Source organism: Dreissena polymorpha, chromosome 3 (assembly GCF_020536995.1).
Source record: "Dreissena polymorpha isolate Duluth1 chromosome 3, UMN_Dpol_1.0, whole genome shotgun sequence".
NCBI classification, from domain to species: domain Eukaryota; kingdom Metazoa; phylum Mollusca; class Bivalvia; order Myida; family Dreissenidae; genus Dreissena; species Dreissena polymorpha.
Window position 1 is genome coordinate 12,644,197 of NC_068357.1, and position 16,773 is coordinate 12,660,969.

Here is a 16,773-nt window from a genome sequence, read left to right on the forward strand (position 1 = left end):
AATACATTGATAAACACTTTCCTTGCTGCTTACTGGTACTTGCAAAAAAATCATTATGAGATCATTGATAACAATAAAACAAGAGGCCCACGGTTGCTAACCATCTCTGGGAACTGAAGTGCTCTCAGCAACTTTTGAAATGTTTCTGAAACCATTTTCAAACTTGGCAAAAATATACACTATGGAGTTAACAAGGTTTTACTATAGCCATATAAGGTAAAATGCCAGCCCTCTAGTGGCCATGTTTTTTCAACAGACAAAAACCATTTTTGACCTCAGCCCATATATTATCACAACAAAAGTGTCATGAAGATTGAAATAAAAATGTGATTTCTAGAGTGTTAAAAAGGATTTACTATAACCATATAAGGTAAAATGCCCCACCGTCTGATGGCCATATTTTTCGACAAACTATAACCATTTTCGAAATCAGTCAAAGTATAATTAGAAAAACAAGAGTTCCGCGGTCGGAGATGACCGCATTGAAGCCGGATTTTTGAAAGTTATAAAGTTATAACAATTTTAACATTTTAACATTTAAGGTCACAGTGACCTTGACCTTCAAATGAATGACATTGAAATGACCAGTGGTCATCTTCTAGTACTGGCCAATCTTTATTTCAAGTTTGAAGACTCTAGGTACAAGCATACCAAAGTTATAACATGAAATAAGAACTTTAACATTTTTACATTCAAGGTCACAGTGACCTTGACCTTCAAATGAATGACCTTGAAATGTCCAGTGGTTACTTACTAGTTCTGGCCAACCTTCATGTCAAGTTTCAAGACTCTAGGTCCAAGCATACCAAAGTTATAACAACTTTAACATTTTTACATTCAAGGTCACAGTGACCTTGACCTTCAAATGAATGACCTTGAAATGTCCAGTGGTTACTTACTAGTTCTGGCCAACCTTCATGTCAAGTTTCAAGACTCTAGGTCCAAGCATACCAAAGTTATAACAACTTTAACATTTTTATATTGAAGGTCACAGTGACCTTCACCTTCAAATGAATGACCTTGAAATGACCAGTGGTCATCTGTTAATCCTGGCCAACCTTCATGTCAAGTTTGAAGACTCTAGGTCCAAGCATACCAAAGTTATACCATGAAATAAGAACTTTAACATTTTTACATTCAAGGTCACAGTGACCTTGACCTTCAAATGAATGACCTTGAAATGACCAGTGGTTACTAACTAGTTATGGCCAACCTTCATGTCAAGTTTCAAGACTCTAGGTCCAAGCATACCAAAGTTATAACAACTTTAACATTTTTTATATTGAAGGTCACAGTGACCTTGACCTTCAAATGAATGACCTTGAAATGACCAGTGGTCATCTGTTAATCCTGGCCAACCTTCATGTCAAGTTTGAAGACTCTAGGTCCAAGCATACCAAAGTTATACCATGAAATAAGAACTTTAACATTTTCGAGCACGCCGCCACCCCGCCCGCCCGCCCGCCCCCCCCCGCCCGCCCGACAACATCAATCTATAAGCCGAGATTTTTTCGAAAAAAATCCGGCTAAAAATGGTTCTGACCAAGTTTCATAAAGATTCATGAAGAATGAACAATAAATGTGGCCTCTAGAGAGTTAACAAGGCAAATATTGACAAGGCACAACTTATGACCAACAACAGACAAAAGGTGATCACAAAAGCCCATTTTTGAACCCCAAAATCCTACACTCTATTATTTTACAAGCTGTTAGGGCTGTTGTCAAAACAACTAATGGCTGGTAATGGTTGGTATGGACGGGGTAGGAATATTTTGGACAAACATTAAAATGTTTGAATAAAAAAATGCAAAATATCACTGTGTTTGACTTCTTCTTTATTGACTGCTTTCAATGGGCTTTTGCTGACATAACGGATAGAAAGTAAATTATGTTGTGAACAAGGTCTTTATTGCCGGTAATGGTTATCGTGAGCGAGGTGTTTATCATCATTTTAAACGTCGTTATTGACAGCTTTAATTGAGCTATTTGTGCAATTACTTGTTTTGTTATTTGAGATGTCAAGGGGCATAAGAGACACATATTAATACTTGAGAACATAAAAAAAATGCAATTATTAAAAAATAAAGTGCTATGTAACCTATATTCTTGATCATGAAAACAATTTATTCCTTCAATAGAAAATAAAGCTTTTGAATGACTTTGATAAGTTGATTAGGCAATAGTAAAATTGCAGCTATTTTCTGTCCAATTCCCTGTTTTTTTGTCTAAAATCTTTTTTTCTCAATGTTGGCATTAAAAAACACGGTGCACATGATAAATGGTTGTGCGGTCTACACAGTTAAGCACAGTATAGGGTACCTGATTATTGAGAACGATAGTGTGACAGTACCCTCCTGCTATCTGGACTATAGACTGGTTGCTGAGTGCAGTGATACATCGGGGAACCAGTCTCTCCTCTGTGTCACCATGACCCAGCTGGCCGTGAACACCCCAACCCCAGCTGTACACTCTTGAAGAAGAAATTGAAGTGATTTCAGTATTCTCTCTTTACAACAATAATTTGTGTTTTGTAGGTCCGTAAATTGATTAATACAAAAGCCAACAAATGTATGACGAATTTATGACCAAATAAATATGGGCCACAGTGGCAGAATAAGGGAGATTTCTGGATATGTAGGATTCCTGGCCTGTTTTATTCCTACAGTTACTTATTGTTTGCTTTTAACTCTTTATAACAGACCATGTTTATCTATTTTCAAACTGACTGAATAAAATAATCTAAACATCTGCTACATGTATGCTTTTTGCATATGTGTCTGCTAGTTTGTTTATTAACATCTTCCAAAAAAAGGAATTAAATTGACAGAAGATAAGTTGGAATTGCCATAACATCAAATATCATTAAAAGTGTAAAAAGCGATCAATTTAATATCTTTACACATTAAATAGACCATGCCATTTAGCACATAGTAAAATGGCTTCAATAAAAAGTTATGTCTGTATGTTTGAGTCCAATATTTTATTTGACATGTCCTCCAACTCTTCAGGAAAGCTAATTATAGATCAAGTTACACAAGTATACCTAAAGATAAAGATAAAATAACAGCGTAACTAAGGGATCTACTTACAAAAAATGAGCCCTGCTTTGGGAAAATTGGGCTAAAGGCATACAGTGGCTACACGGGCTTATCAGGGAGGACACTTTCCGCTTGTATGGAAATTTGGTTTTAAGAAAGTCTCTTCTAAAATAAAATTAAGTCAAACGGGAAAGTTTTGTCCATGATTAGCCCACGCAGTCTGCACAGGCTGATGTTTTCCCAGAGTGAGGCTGAAATAAATACAAATCTACCGGTCTCTGGTTTAAGTGCACTCACTGGGCTGTGTCAGTCAGTGCCAGGCTGTGATACTGGCCGCAGTCAATGGCCGAGCAGACGACCCCACAGAGTTCCTCTATCAGCATGGGGCGCGTGTACACATGGGTGGTACCAAGTCCTACCTGGCCATAAGCAGAGGAGCCCCAGCTATACACCTGCATATATCATCATACCATACAACGAGTTACTATAGTAACTGACAAACTAAATATGAACATGTGGGTAAGAACAAGGCACAACTTGCCATAAGCAGTGAAAATTCCTTTCTTTATTATCATCTACACATACAATTCATTCACATATAAGAGTTTGAGCAAATCTACAAAGCAGTTTAAGAAGAGTTGAAAACAGACATTTAAGGTCGATAAATTCCATAGTGGAAAAACAGACTAATTGACATATTTCTGGCGATATTCATACACACTTTTGTAAATTAGCATTGCCATAAGAAAATGGGGTTTAATGCATGTGCGTTTTGCGTAAAGTGTTGTCCCAGATTAGCCTGTGCATTCTGTTGTCCCAGATTAGCCTGTGCAGTCTGCAGAGGCTAATCAGGGACAACATTTTCTACCTTAGCTGGATTTTACTAAGAAGAGACTTTCTTTAAACCATTAAAGCAGAAAATGTTGTCCCCCAAATAGCCTGTGCAGACTGCACAGGCTTATTTGGGACACCAATTTATGCACATGCATAAAAGCCCAATTTTCTCACAATAAGGCTCATTTGCACATCAATGCAGATCACACAAAATGTCAGCATACCCCTTGTTGTGTAAGGGCCAGTGTGTGGTTCAACCCGCAGGCCACAGACAACACCTTGATCTGCAGAGTCGCGAAAGTTGCAACCTTGCATGGTCCACTGGTCTGTGACGATGCTTTCTGCTCACCATGTCCTAGCCTACAGACAGAGTGGGAACAAGTCAGAATTACCATAAATAATAGAAATAAAAGTCATTAACAATCCCTCTTACTGCTCTCACATATATAGATTAACTTCTTTTGTGACATTGGTTGTTGATTGTTGATAAACAAAAGTGTGATGTAGGAAACAGAACTGCTTCTAGTGAATTGTTTAAAAATTCTTACAGCAATGTAAGAATAATTCATGCCATTTGATAAACCAACCTTCCCAGTGAGTTCCTGCCCCAAGTGTACAGGTCCCCATGCCTGGTCACAGCGGCTGCGTGCGTCTGTCCCGCCCCAACAAGCAAAGGCTTGATGGAGACTTTCTGCTTTTCCTTACATGCAGACTGGGCCTTAGCAGGAAAAAATTAAAATGAATTCTTATGTTTTGTTGATTTTTTTACTGGACTGCAGAGTACAATATCTAGACAGTCAGACAACCCTGGAGTTGTTACGGCATACAAGACAGCCGTACTACTCTATGCTGAATGAACACAAACTTACAGCTACTGCTAAGCACTGAAGTGAGTTTTACCCCCTCTGAAGGCATCCATATGGGGCATACCTAAAGAAATTGGTCCTATAGGATAATTAAAATTGCACATACACAACTTCATGCCATAAGATACAATTCATGCAAGTTTGAATGTTTAAGGTTACAACCTCTAGGAGTACTTGAGAATATAAGTCTAAGGAGAGATTTCTATGTTATGTATACAACCATCTTATTAGTTGCAAGTGCTAAAATTATTAATAATCAAATCATTAAACAATTTAATGCACACATGTAAAAGCAAGTTTTAAGATACTAACAAGTATTATACTGGTACCAGTAGTCTTTAAAAATTAATATTTGAAATTGTGTACAGATTTTCTTACGTTCATATGCACAAATGGAAAAATTAAATGAGCCGTGCTCTGTGAAAAGGGGGTTAAATGCATGTGGGTAAAGTGTCGTCCCAGATTAGCCTGTGCAGACTGATCAGGGTCTACACTTTTTGCCTGAACTGGATTTTTGCTAAGAAGGGACTTTCTGTAAACAACATATACCATAAAAGTGGAAAGTGTCGTCCCTGATTAGCCTGTGCAGACTGCACAGGCTAATCTGGGATGACACCTTACACAAATGCAATTAACCACCTTTTCAAAGAGCATGGTCCTTTTCTGTAACATAAAATCACCAGTTGTTTAAGAAGTGTTGGGATATCTGTATAAAGTAGGTCAGTATTGACTGGTTCCCCGTTTTCTGTTCTTCTTTGGTTTAAATGTAGTACCACCATGAGAAATGTGTGCACCATTTTGACAGCATCCATACTTCTAGACCCCTGAAAATATACCCAATAAACAGCAGTACTATTAATCATGCTATACTTTGAAATGTCATAATCAAACTTAATATGTTTTTTCCTCTTTTTCTTATTGGCAAAATCTGAATATTTGTCTTTCTCTTTTTCTTCTGATCACGAAACATACTCTTGTGTGTACAACTGAATGTTAATCTTTTGCTAGGACGTTTGCATGTTCTTATGGTATCCCTCTTGTGAGCTGGATGTAATGTCTTAATTCCATCCCCACTATTGAAGCATTTAACATTAAATTTTTAAAAGACACCCAGGAAAAAAACATATGAGCACTTCAAATCTTAAATCTTAAAAGATTACCAGATAATTAATTCAAACGTGTGAAACATTTAAATAGTTATCTTTTATAAGAAACTCAAGCAATAGACTCCACAGGGTACCATTAAACCTGTTGCATAAACAAAAAGTTGAAAACTTAGCTTATGCAGTCTTTATATAACTTAATAAAGATCAACACACTTGATATCTATTATGCACTTACTGTAACAGTATTTCTATTGGAAACAGACTCTCCGAATTCTCCAGAACCAGTCAAAGATGTAACAGAACTGGTTCGTTGCCTAGAACGCATTTTCCTCTGAATGAAGCCCCTGATAATTGGTTGTGAGGGGTCAAGGGCACAGGCAAGGTCAAGCAACTGTTTTGTATCTAGGTCACATAGGTTGCTAAGCAACAAGTGAGAAAATCTTGACACCAGCTGAGGCCGTTCACAAAAGATCTGGATCACTTTATGAAGCTCCAAGACATGCAAGAACGCACCTGGTGAAAGAAAAAAGTAATCTGGCAAATATGTGTTTGATTTTCTAACAAATAACTAAGAATAATTGATTTCTCATTGGAAAAAACAACAAACCATTTTTGTGATTAGTAAGTTAGTGTACCCTATATAAACATAAATCATTCATTAATGATTTTCAACAAAATACAATGTTTGTAAAGATAATCACACTTCAAAATGATACAAAATGACTGTGTACTTATTCATACAACAACAACTACACCATCAAATGAAATCCCCTGTACCTGAAGCAACCTGCGCAAGGTGGGCCCCAAAGCCTCGCCCTATCAGCATATCTACAGTCTGATCAGGCAGTGTGTACTGGAACTTCTCTGTCAGACTCTGCAGTGCCTCAATCACCAACCCACGGGCCTATGGGATAGAGTAGTAACTTATAAATGCTTCAATCACTAACCCATGGGTCTATGGGATAGAGTTCTTATTAAGGCCTCTGGGATAGAGTAGCAACCTATAAATGCTTCACTCACTAACCCATGGGTCTATGGGATAGAGTTCTTATAAAGGTCATTTGGATAGAGTAGTAACTTGTAAATGCTTCAATCACTTACCCACGGGTCTATGGGATAGAGTTCTTATAAAGGCCTCTGGGATAGAGTAGCAACCTATAAATGCTTCACTCACTAACCCATGGGTCTATGGGATAGATTTCTTATAAAGGTCATTTGGATAGAGTAGTAACTTGTAAATGCTTCAATCACTAACCCATATGTCTATGGGATAGAGTTCTTATAAAGGCCTCTGGGATAGAGTAATAACTTATAAATGCTTCAACCACTAACCCACGGGTCTATGGGATAGAGTTCTTATAAAGGCCTCTGGGATAGAGTTATAACTTATTAATGCTTCAATTGCTAACCAATGGGTCTATGGGATAGAGTACTTACATCAGACTGTGGGATAGAGTAGTTATTTATAAATGCTTCAATCACTTACCCATGGGTCTATGGGATAGAGTTCTTATAAAGGTCTGTTGGATAGAGAAATAACTTAAGTTATAAATGCTTCAATCACCAACCCACGGGACTTTGGGATAGAGTAATAACTTATAAATGCTTCAATCGCTAACTCATGGGTCTATGGGATAGAGTTCTCACAAAGGCCTGTTGGATAGAGTAATAACTTAAAAATGCTTCAATTGCTAAACCATGGTTCTTTGGGATAGAGTTCTTATAAAGGCCAGTTGGATAGACTAGCAGCTTTTAAATGCTTCAATCACTAACCCATGGGTCTATGGGATAGAGTTCTTATAAAGGCCAGTTGGATAGACTAATAGCTTTTAAATGCTTCAATCACTAACCCATGGGTCTATGGGCTAGAGTTCTAATAAAGGCCAGTTGGATAGACTAGTAGCTTTTAAATGCTTCAATCACTAACCCATGGGTCTATGGGAAAGGTTAATTATAACACTCTGTTGGATAGAGTAGTAACTTATAAATGCCTCTATCACCAACACACTAGCCTGTGAGATGGAGTTACTATACATAGACTTTTATAAACAAACTCATGGGCTTGTGGTATAGAGAAATAATTTACAAAGACTTTTTGTTTGTTTGTTTGTTTGTTTTATTTGTGCATACATGTCAAGCAATTTACAATTCAATGCAATCAAGGCAATAAGTAACGTATAGATTGCATTATTATCATATTCAGAAACATGCATTACATGAATGGTGCCATTTATCACAGATCCAAATAAGATTACGACATGATGTATACACAGGATAACCCGTAAAGCTTAGACATGTAAACATGAAAAAGCTTATTTCCAACGGGGTCCCTGGATTTAGTCGAACAGATCTTATACGTGACTATAAATATATTGTTTTTTCAGTTCTTAATATATAATCGACATGATCCTACACATGATTTCTTCTACGAATTAAGTGAATCTTTCAAAAGTTGACATGATAATACACTGACACGAATAAAAAACATAAAAATAATGAATTACATAAAAATAAAACAAATCTAAAAGTAAAAATACATGGAATTCTCGTCTACCTTCATATCATTTAATAGATGTGTCTTAACAAGTTTCTTAAAAGTAAATTTCGATTCGATGGACTTTATATTATCGGGTAATGCATTCCAATCCGTAGTACCATTGTAGTAAAATGAAGAACTAGTAAAGCCATCAACTTGAGGTACATAAAAATTAAATCGGGATCTATTCCCATACTGATGGACATCTGTACATTTGACAAAATTGTCTTTCATATAGCTTGGACATTTATTGTAGAAAATCTTATGGATGTGGTTAAGCCGAAGTTGCTTGCATCTTTGTTCAACGTTCAATAAACCAAGTTCTTCAAAATGCGATACAACAAGTGATGTCCTACAATGGGAATTGTTAATAAAACGAACCATTTTATTTTGGACTATTTGTAACTTGTGCTTAAGCTGTTTCGTGAGTCCACAATACCACGAAGAGGATACATAATCTAAATGACATTGTATTAAAGAATTACATAAGCTTTTTCTAAGACTTTTATTTAAAAAATCACGTTGTCTATATAAAAATTTAAGTCTAGAGTTAACCTTCTTGACGATATTATTTACAATAGAAGTACCGGACAAATCAGCATCTAGAATAGAACCAAGATATTTTACATACGTCTGAGATTTTATAACATGATCATTACATTGTATATGAAAATTGTCCATCTTGGTGAGTTTACGTTTCGAACCAAAAAGAATACATTCTGTTTTGCCTAGATGGAGGGATAGCTTATTGTCAATTAACCATTTACTACAGGACTCGAGTTCTTTGCCTAAAACTTGACTGATGGTACTTGGATCTTTATGTGAATACAAAATAGCACTGTCATCAGCATAGAGTATTAATTTACAGTTGGATGATATACTTGTTTTCATATCATTAACGTAGGTCAAGAACAAAAGAGGACCCAGTATACTCCCTTGGGGAACACCACACACTACTGATTTGAAATCCGATTTAGCGGCATTAACATGTACAGACTGCGTCCTATCAGCTAGGTACGAGCGAAACCACTCCACAGACTCCACTCCCATCGCACGAAGCTTCCGACACAGAATGTCATGATCTACAGTGTTGAATGCCTTCTGTAGATCTAACATAATCATACCAGTAAACAAGCCATTAGAGGTTTGTCCACGTATATGATCAGACAGGTGAATAAGACAGGAGTCAGTGGAGTGATTCCCCCTGAATCCACTCTGATACTCATACAACAGACCGTTCTTCACTAAAAAGGATTCCAACTGGTTGTATACAGCTCTCTCTAATATTTTTGAAACAATGGACAAAATACTAACCGGTCTATAATTAGAAACCTCGGACCTATTGTCTTTCTTAAACAGTGGTTTTACCTTAGCACTTTTTAAATCAGTGGGAACTACATTGTTAACAATAGAGCTATTTATCAAAAATTTAATATGAGTTTTGATATAAGGAGCAGAATCTTTCAAAAATCTGGCCGGGATTTCGTCTAACCCAGTACTTTTAGAACAATTCAATTTGCTTAACTCTTTGTAAACAAAATCTTCAGAAACTGTATGAAGTTTAAAAGAATTGTGAGCAGGATTTCTGCCTTTGTAAAACGATTTAAAAATGTTAGATGCTGTATTAAATAGATTTGGAGCAGTAGGAAGCTTATCAACTAGTACTGAAGCAACAGTTGTGAAAAAATAGTTAAAATGATTGGCTATTGTTTTAGCTTCAAAACATAGGTTGCCCTCTACATTTAAAACAACATTGGGTGAGGATTTACTATTATTGCTATGACCTAACGATTTTAAGTGCATATAAAACAAGACCTCAATAAAAAACAAGAGCTGTCTCCATAGGATGAAGTTTGCCCCCAATAAATGACTTGATAGAAGTTATGAGCATTTTTCGAAACCTAAACGCATTTTTCAAAACCTAAATGCGGACCCTAAGTTCATGGTCAAGGTCAAAGGGGTCAAAATTTGTGTGCGTATGGAAAGGCCTTGTCCATATACACAGGCATACCAAATATGAATGTTACATCTGAAGCGACATAGAAGTTATGAGCATTTTTCGAAACCTAAATGCAAAGTGTTACGGAAAGACGGACAGTGCGATCACTCTATGCCCTCCTTTGGGGGAATAACAAAACATCGGGATAGAGTAATAGCAGACAAACACTTCATTCTTCACCAACGAGCCTTGTACTTTTGTTTATTTTTATGAAACTTTCAACTTAATCATTTCAATATATTTATGTAAAAAACTAAAACAACACTGTCTTGTGTATGTATTTAACCAAAATCTGCTAGATTGCAAGAAGCAACTTTATCCAGATTTGCACCAGATTCTGTACAGCTCATACTCTATAACAAGGTCTGCATGAATTTAATGAAGGATGGCACCTGTACGCAATCAGCCGCCTGGTTTTAAGGCGTAAATTGAGCAAAAACTAGCTGGCTTTGATTGGAAAACCAGGCGTAAAAGACTTGCATACCAGGCATATAGGACACATAAACCAGGCGTAAAGGACACGTAAACCTGGCGTAATATGGCGAATTATGCAACTGAGCTGGTTTTAAAACCAGGCGTCAATTTTTAAAACCAGGCGTAAAGTAGCGGGCATAATTATGTAAAATCCAGGCGTATACAGCCTGGCGTAAATTAATTAATCCAGGCTTAAATTAAAAATCCAGGCGTAAATGTTTCTAGTGTTACTGCATTATTAAGGTCATCGATTGCAAATGTGACTCCACCAGCATTCTTCCTCACCAATCCTAAATTGACAACAAGAGCACCGCATAACGGGTGCCACGCTCGGCTGCGAAAGCTTGTCAGAATTTTTTTTTTTAGAGGTCACAGTGACCTTGACCTTTGACCTAGTGACCCAACAAGAGATGTGTTTGTCAGAAACACAATGCCCCCTACAGCGCCACTTTGAAATAAAATTTCTAGTTATCATTTGGCAGGTATAGACACCATCTCCCTTTAAAGCTTTATTACTTTCCTTGGATTTTTTCCAATCCAACTGGGGGGGGGGGGGTCTGTAGACAGATAAAAATGACCAAGTCAGACATCACTGACAACCAAGGCCTGTGGTTTATCAAAGAGATCATAGCCAGAGTTCATCATGTATGTATGGACATAAGTCAACTGGTATTTCATGAAAACTAGCATTCACAAATTACAACAGGTAAGAAATGATAATTATATCAATTGATGTGTTCGTCAGAAACACACCCCCCCCCCTTTTGCGCCGCTTTGAAATAAAATTGCTATTTATCATTTGGCAGGTATAGAAATCATCTCCCTTTAAAGCTTATTACTTCCCTTGAATTCTGTCCAATCCAGCCGGGGGGGGGGGGGGGGGGGGGGGGGGACATCAAAGAAATTATAATTATATCATTAAAAAAAAAAACCTTTGACAAATCAATCATTTGAGTTATAAATAATAAAAATAATAAATCTGTACAGTAACTGTGAAAAGAACTTCAATTCAATGGTAAGGAAATATATAATATGAGATTTATAGTTATATAAATTACTTCCCTTGAAAATAATTGTCTGTAACAAATCTCTATTTTTAGTAGCAAATAATTAAAAGCCACTACCGTGACTGTGATTGACCACTCGAAATGTGCAGCTCCATGAGATACACATGCATGCCAAATATATAATTTCCTACTATATAAAAATTTATGCCATAATTGTTCATCTAACAAAAGAGCTGTCAGACAAAGGTATTATGAAAAAGAAAAAAAAGAAAGTGTGAAAGACAGCAATAGATAAAATTATTTAAAAATATTATTTTTATCTCCTAAATTGCGTTGTTTTTTTAACAGCAATGCCAAAAAATTATTGATTTATATGGTATCATCAAAATCACTGTCTGAATAGCTGTTTCATTTGAGGTCATCACCAATCATGCATAAAACGCTCAACGGTCCCATCTGATACTAGCAACAGAACATCTATAATGACACGCGTTGCTTTTGCCGTTTTATCTGCAACGAACCTACTTTTTTGACAATTACTTATGTATGTCGTATCCATTTTGCAATTTCTATATTATTAAATATTGTATATTGTTTTAATAAATATGAAATTATTTATTTCTACTTGGTAGATTATTTGAAATATATAGTACCTGCAAATTTATAGCCTTTAAAAGATCAGAACCGACAAAAATGAGTATAATTTATGTTGTTTGCCCAATTATTAAGAAATATTAACTTTCCACTTTAGAATGTTTCATAAAGAGTCAATCCAAAAATGGTCTAATTACAATTTACGCCTTGTTTTTCTTGATTTCAGAACTCAAATGAGACTAAGTTCAATTTTACACCTGGTTTTTAAAAATCCGCCTGTTTTTTTCTTTAGTCTGCACAATTTTATGCCAGGATTTGCAAATGTTTTACGTGTCTGCCAGCTTTACAGGCGTAAAAGACATGTAATTCTATTTTACGCCTCAAAACCAGCTGGTTTACCCCAGGATTTTTCGTACGGGCGAAAACAAGACACATGAGAACGTAAAACAAACACAATTGTGCTTCATGCTATTTGGGAAATTAAAACACAAAATAACGCCCAACTTCCTATCAAGACGTATTCATATTTACACAATTTAAACCTGAAACCTTAAAACTGAAACTCTACCATTGTGAACTCCATTAGAATGTTGAGCAGACCAGCTTCTGTCAGAAGTTGAATAGTCAGCTTTTGGGTGTCCTCATGTTCAGCATAGTCAACCAGAAACTGCCTGAAAGTACGTAATTGAACCTTGCTCTGGGAACAGTCAGCACAGCCTAATCAGGGACCACACATTCTGATCAGCCTGTGCGGTCTACAGAGGCTGATCTAGAACAACACTTTAGCTTTTTCAGTGCTGGAACCGGATTTTGAAGGCCTTTGCAAACAGTTTGGATCCAGATGAGACGCCACAGAACGTGGCGTCTCATCAGGATCCAAACTGTTTGCTATTCTTATAGTATTCTTAGAAAAAAAATCGAAGAAAATGCTAATTTTTGAAATTCAGCAGACAACATTTTGGCAGACGACAAATTTCCCAGCATGCAATGTGTTAGGCACATGCATAAAGAATATTGTTCCCAGAGCACAGCTCAAATAATGTTCTATATTAGCCAAGAGCAAATAGATTTAGTCATTTACTTGTATCAACGAAGCATAGAGATGTCATCAATAATGGTATTTTCCTTTTTTTTCAATATTTTTTAAAAGTCCATTCATTGAAAATATGCTCATTGTTTGCATAGTTTTTATCCTTTGGTGAAAACTTGAAGAATAACATTTGGCAGTTCAAATTTTAAAGTTAACTTCTAACAATATTAAATCTGCTTCTTATAAGCCATCGTATAAACCAGTAGATGGCAAAGTAAACATGAAGACTTCACAAAAGTTGTATGCTTACTTGAAGTTATTTATGAGTTCTTCGTTGTCTGGTTCAAGTGTGAGTCTGTAAACCAGTCCGTACAATCCCAGCTCCACCAACTTTCTATGATCATCTAAGTTCAGCTCAGAGTTACCTTTCCTGAGCAATTGTTGTAAATAAGGCAAAATTTCATGGACATAGCCATACTTGGAGAAGCTTGCAATTCGTGAAATAGGGCTACCTTTTGACAAATGGAACAGTCTAGTTGCTTGTTTGCAGTTCCCATGAGACAGTAAATAATCTGAGGCAATTTCAAAGAGGAAGTTCAAATCCAAACCGAGGCTTATTCCAAGCTGTTCCACCAAGCTTGAATCTGACTGGCTAATACACAGTTCTAAAAATAGCCTTTCTGGGGAAATCCTTGGTCTGCATTCATAGACTGTATTGTTGGTAATCACAATGCAACCATCAAGGACAGTGTGCGAGTTTAGAATTATATTGTAAGCTGATGGCAATGACTCAGCATTTTTGTGATCATCAGTGTCAGCCAGATGCTTGTGGTGGTCCTCTTCAAGCTTCTCATGCCAGTAGAATGGAAATGGTTTTGCAAGAATGGATACAAGTTTTTCATCAGGAGGGATTTCAAATTGTTGAACAACTGAATCTTTGTTGAAATCCTATAAAAATGTAAACAGTTTGACATTTTTATTTCACATAACTTGTGATATTGCTTGATAGGGTTTGAAAATGGCATAAGCATATAACAACACATTTCTCATGTGCATTAATAAAATGTAGGCAACTTCAGTGATTCCCTAGAGAGTTTCATAAAGTATGCAAAACTCTTGATACAATGTCGATACATTTATTTGCTTATTCTTTCTATCTACAATTTAAAGCATATTATTACCTACAGATGAATGCACCAGAAGTTACATAGACGTTTGTGGATAATAACCCAGATACAACAAATAATTTGCATACATTTTTTTTTACAATTTTAATACATTGGTGTTAAAGCTTTTATCCGACTCACATGTTCAGAGCTGTCTGACACCTCTGCCCTCTGATTGGACACAATTGTGAGTTTCTGGTCCCCTGCAAGTTTGCTGGCCAGAAATGTCAGTCTGTCTGTGAACGTTGTGAACAGGGATCCAATAGGCAGCTTGTACACAAACAAAGGGCTATGCTCCATGTCACTTGCAAATACCTGAAAGAAGAGGTAAACCAGTTTTCTCAAGCAGCGTACATACAGAGGAAAACACAAATTCTACAAATCATCTTTTTTATTTAATACTTTTCAACAGTTTTTAACCTTTTTAATTGGTTAAACTAGAAAAAAAAGAGAACTATAAATGTCAAAACATCAAAATTATAACTGTCATTAAACAATTATTGAGTCTGGTATCATTTTTGGTTCATTTACTTTACTAAAACAACTAAAAATTAATTATTTTTTTTTCACAGTTAAATATAACTACTAGTATTTGAACAACACATTTTTAATCAGTAATACAAGATTAAATATGTGAAATTCTACATTACTTTCAACCCTGGTATTAAATATGGTTCATCAATAATATTTTTGTCCATTGCATATTTGTACTACAAACATGGTTTCAAATACAGATATCATAAAAGGTAAAACAAAACAATTACAAAACCTCAATATTATTTAAAACACAAACGACTTTCCCTCTGCTGGATACCTCATAAGTTGAATTCTTTGTGCAGTATGCTGTGACAAGATGTCTGCCCTTGGCATACTGAGGGTTCAAGGTCACAGATCGTGAGAACTGGGTCAGCAACACGGGGGCAAACATGTCCTCTTGGTTTTCAACTAAAACTAGAATTTATAAATGCCAGACTATTAGATGTTGCAATGAATTTTTTGGTTTTTATCTGTATACAAAGAGATGTTGAAGAATACATTTTCAATTAATACACATTTATTAAGACACATACAAGCTATTGTAAAGTGAAAACATTTGACTAAACCTGTAAACAATAGTATTAGATTAAGTGGAATCCAATTTCCAAATGGGCCGTGCTCTGTGACAAAGGGGACGACACTTTCCTCCTTAACTTGATAACTTGCTAAGAAGAGACTGTCTTAAAACGAAAAATATCATAAAAGTGGAAAGTGTAGTCCCTAATCCAGGACGACACTTTACCCACATGCATTCAACCCGCTCTTCACATAGCATAGCTCATGTTTTACACCTTACCTGTCTAATCAATCAATCAGCCACAAATCTTTCTGCCTAAAATTTTGCTTGGAAGAGTTTTCCTTTCACCAAAATTACAATAAAAGCTGAAAGTGTCGTCTTTTGTTGACCTGTGCGGACAGGCTAATTTGAGCTGAAACTTTATGCATATACATTAAGCCCTGTTTTTCCATAATGCTGCTCACATTTTCAACACCTGACCTGTCTTATCAAGGATGGTGATAAAGGTGATTGTGTGTCCATCAAGGTTCTCATATCCGAGCTCGTGGGCCATATCTGCCTCCTGGAGTGACAACCGAGCCCACTTCTTCTCCAGCAACATCTTCCACTGCTTGCCCGTCTTTCCTGTTACCTGAATGGATTGTAAACAAGGACATGTCATCACATACAACACTGGCCTCATGCCATTAACACTTTACCACTTAGATACATATTTTAATGCATTTGTAGTCCCATACAAAGTTGAATTTAATTAATGACCTTTCTAACTAGATTCAAGATTTAAAGGCTTCATTTCCAACCCTTAGATACTGATGAGCAGCAAACATGTTTGCACATAGCCATTTTCACTTTGCCTCTGAGTGGAAATTGTCATGTTATAATGGTATCGTTTTGAAATATACAATATTCAACTACATAAATTATGCTTTTTTATAGCTGTTGGATACTGATTTTTGATTCACTGTGTGCAATACAATAGTTCTATCTGGATTATTGTTTGTTTGAAAAAAAAAATACACAAGAATTGAATCATATAATAAATAAATGTATTATTTGTTACACCATTAGT

At 36.1% G+C, this 16,773-nt stretch overlaps 1 protein-coding gene across 8 annotated transcripts in view; it reads right to left on the bottom strand.

The window, feature by feature from the left end:
• Nucleotides 1-16,773, bottom strand: part of LOC127873013 (uncharacterized) — a 49,508-nt gene that overhangs the window by 25,842 nt on the left and 6,893 nt on the right. For all 8 annotated transcript variants that reach the window (XR_008045892.1, XR_008045891.1, XM_052416548.1 and 5 more), the window contains exons 5-16: nt 16,185-16,335; nt 15,465-15,601; nt 14,792-14,965; nt 13,795-14,432; nt 13,023-13,125; nt 6,622-6,748; nt 6,080-6,357; nt 5,419-5,562; nt 4,460-4,590; nt 4,097-4,232; nt 3,336-3,490; nt 2,320-2,470 (exon numbers count right to left, since the gene is read on the bottom strand). Coding sequence is in view for 6 of the 8 variants with exons in the window: in XM_052416548.1 (XP_052272508.1) it covers nt 2,320-2,470; nt 3,336-3,490; nt 4,097-4,232; nt 4,460-4,590; nt 5,419-5,562; nt 6,080-6,357; nt 6,622-6,748; nt 13,023-13,125; nt 13,795-14,432; nt 14,792-14,965; nt 15,465-15,601; nt 16,185-16,335 (2,325 nt within the window). In the remaining 2 variants the exon portion in view is untranslated. The remainder of the gene's footprint in view (nt 1-2,319; nt 2,471-3,335; nt 3,491-4,096; nt 4,233-4,459; nt 4,591-5,418; nt 5,563-6,079; nt 6,358-6,621; nt 6,749-13,022; nt 13,126-13,794; nt 14,433-14,791; nt 14,966-15,464; nt 15,602-16,184; nt 16,336-16,773) is intronic.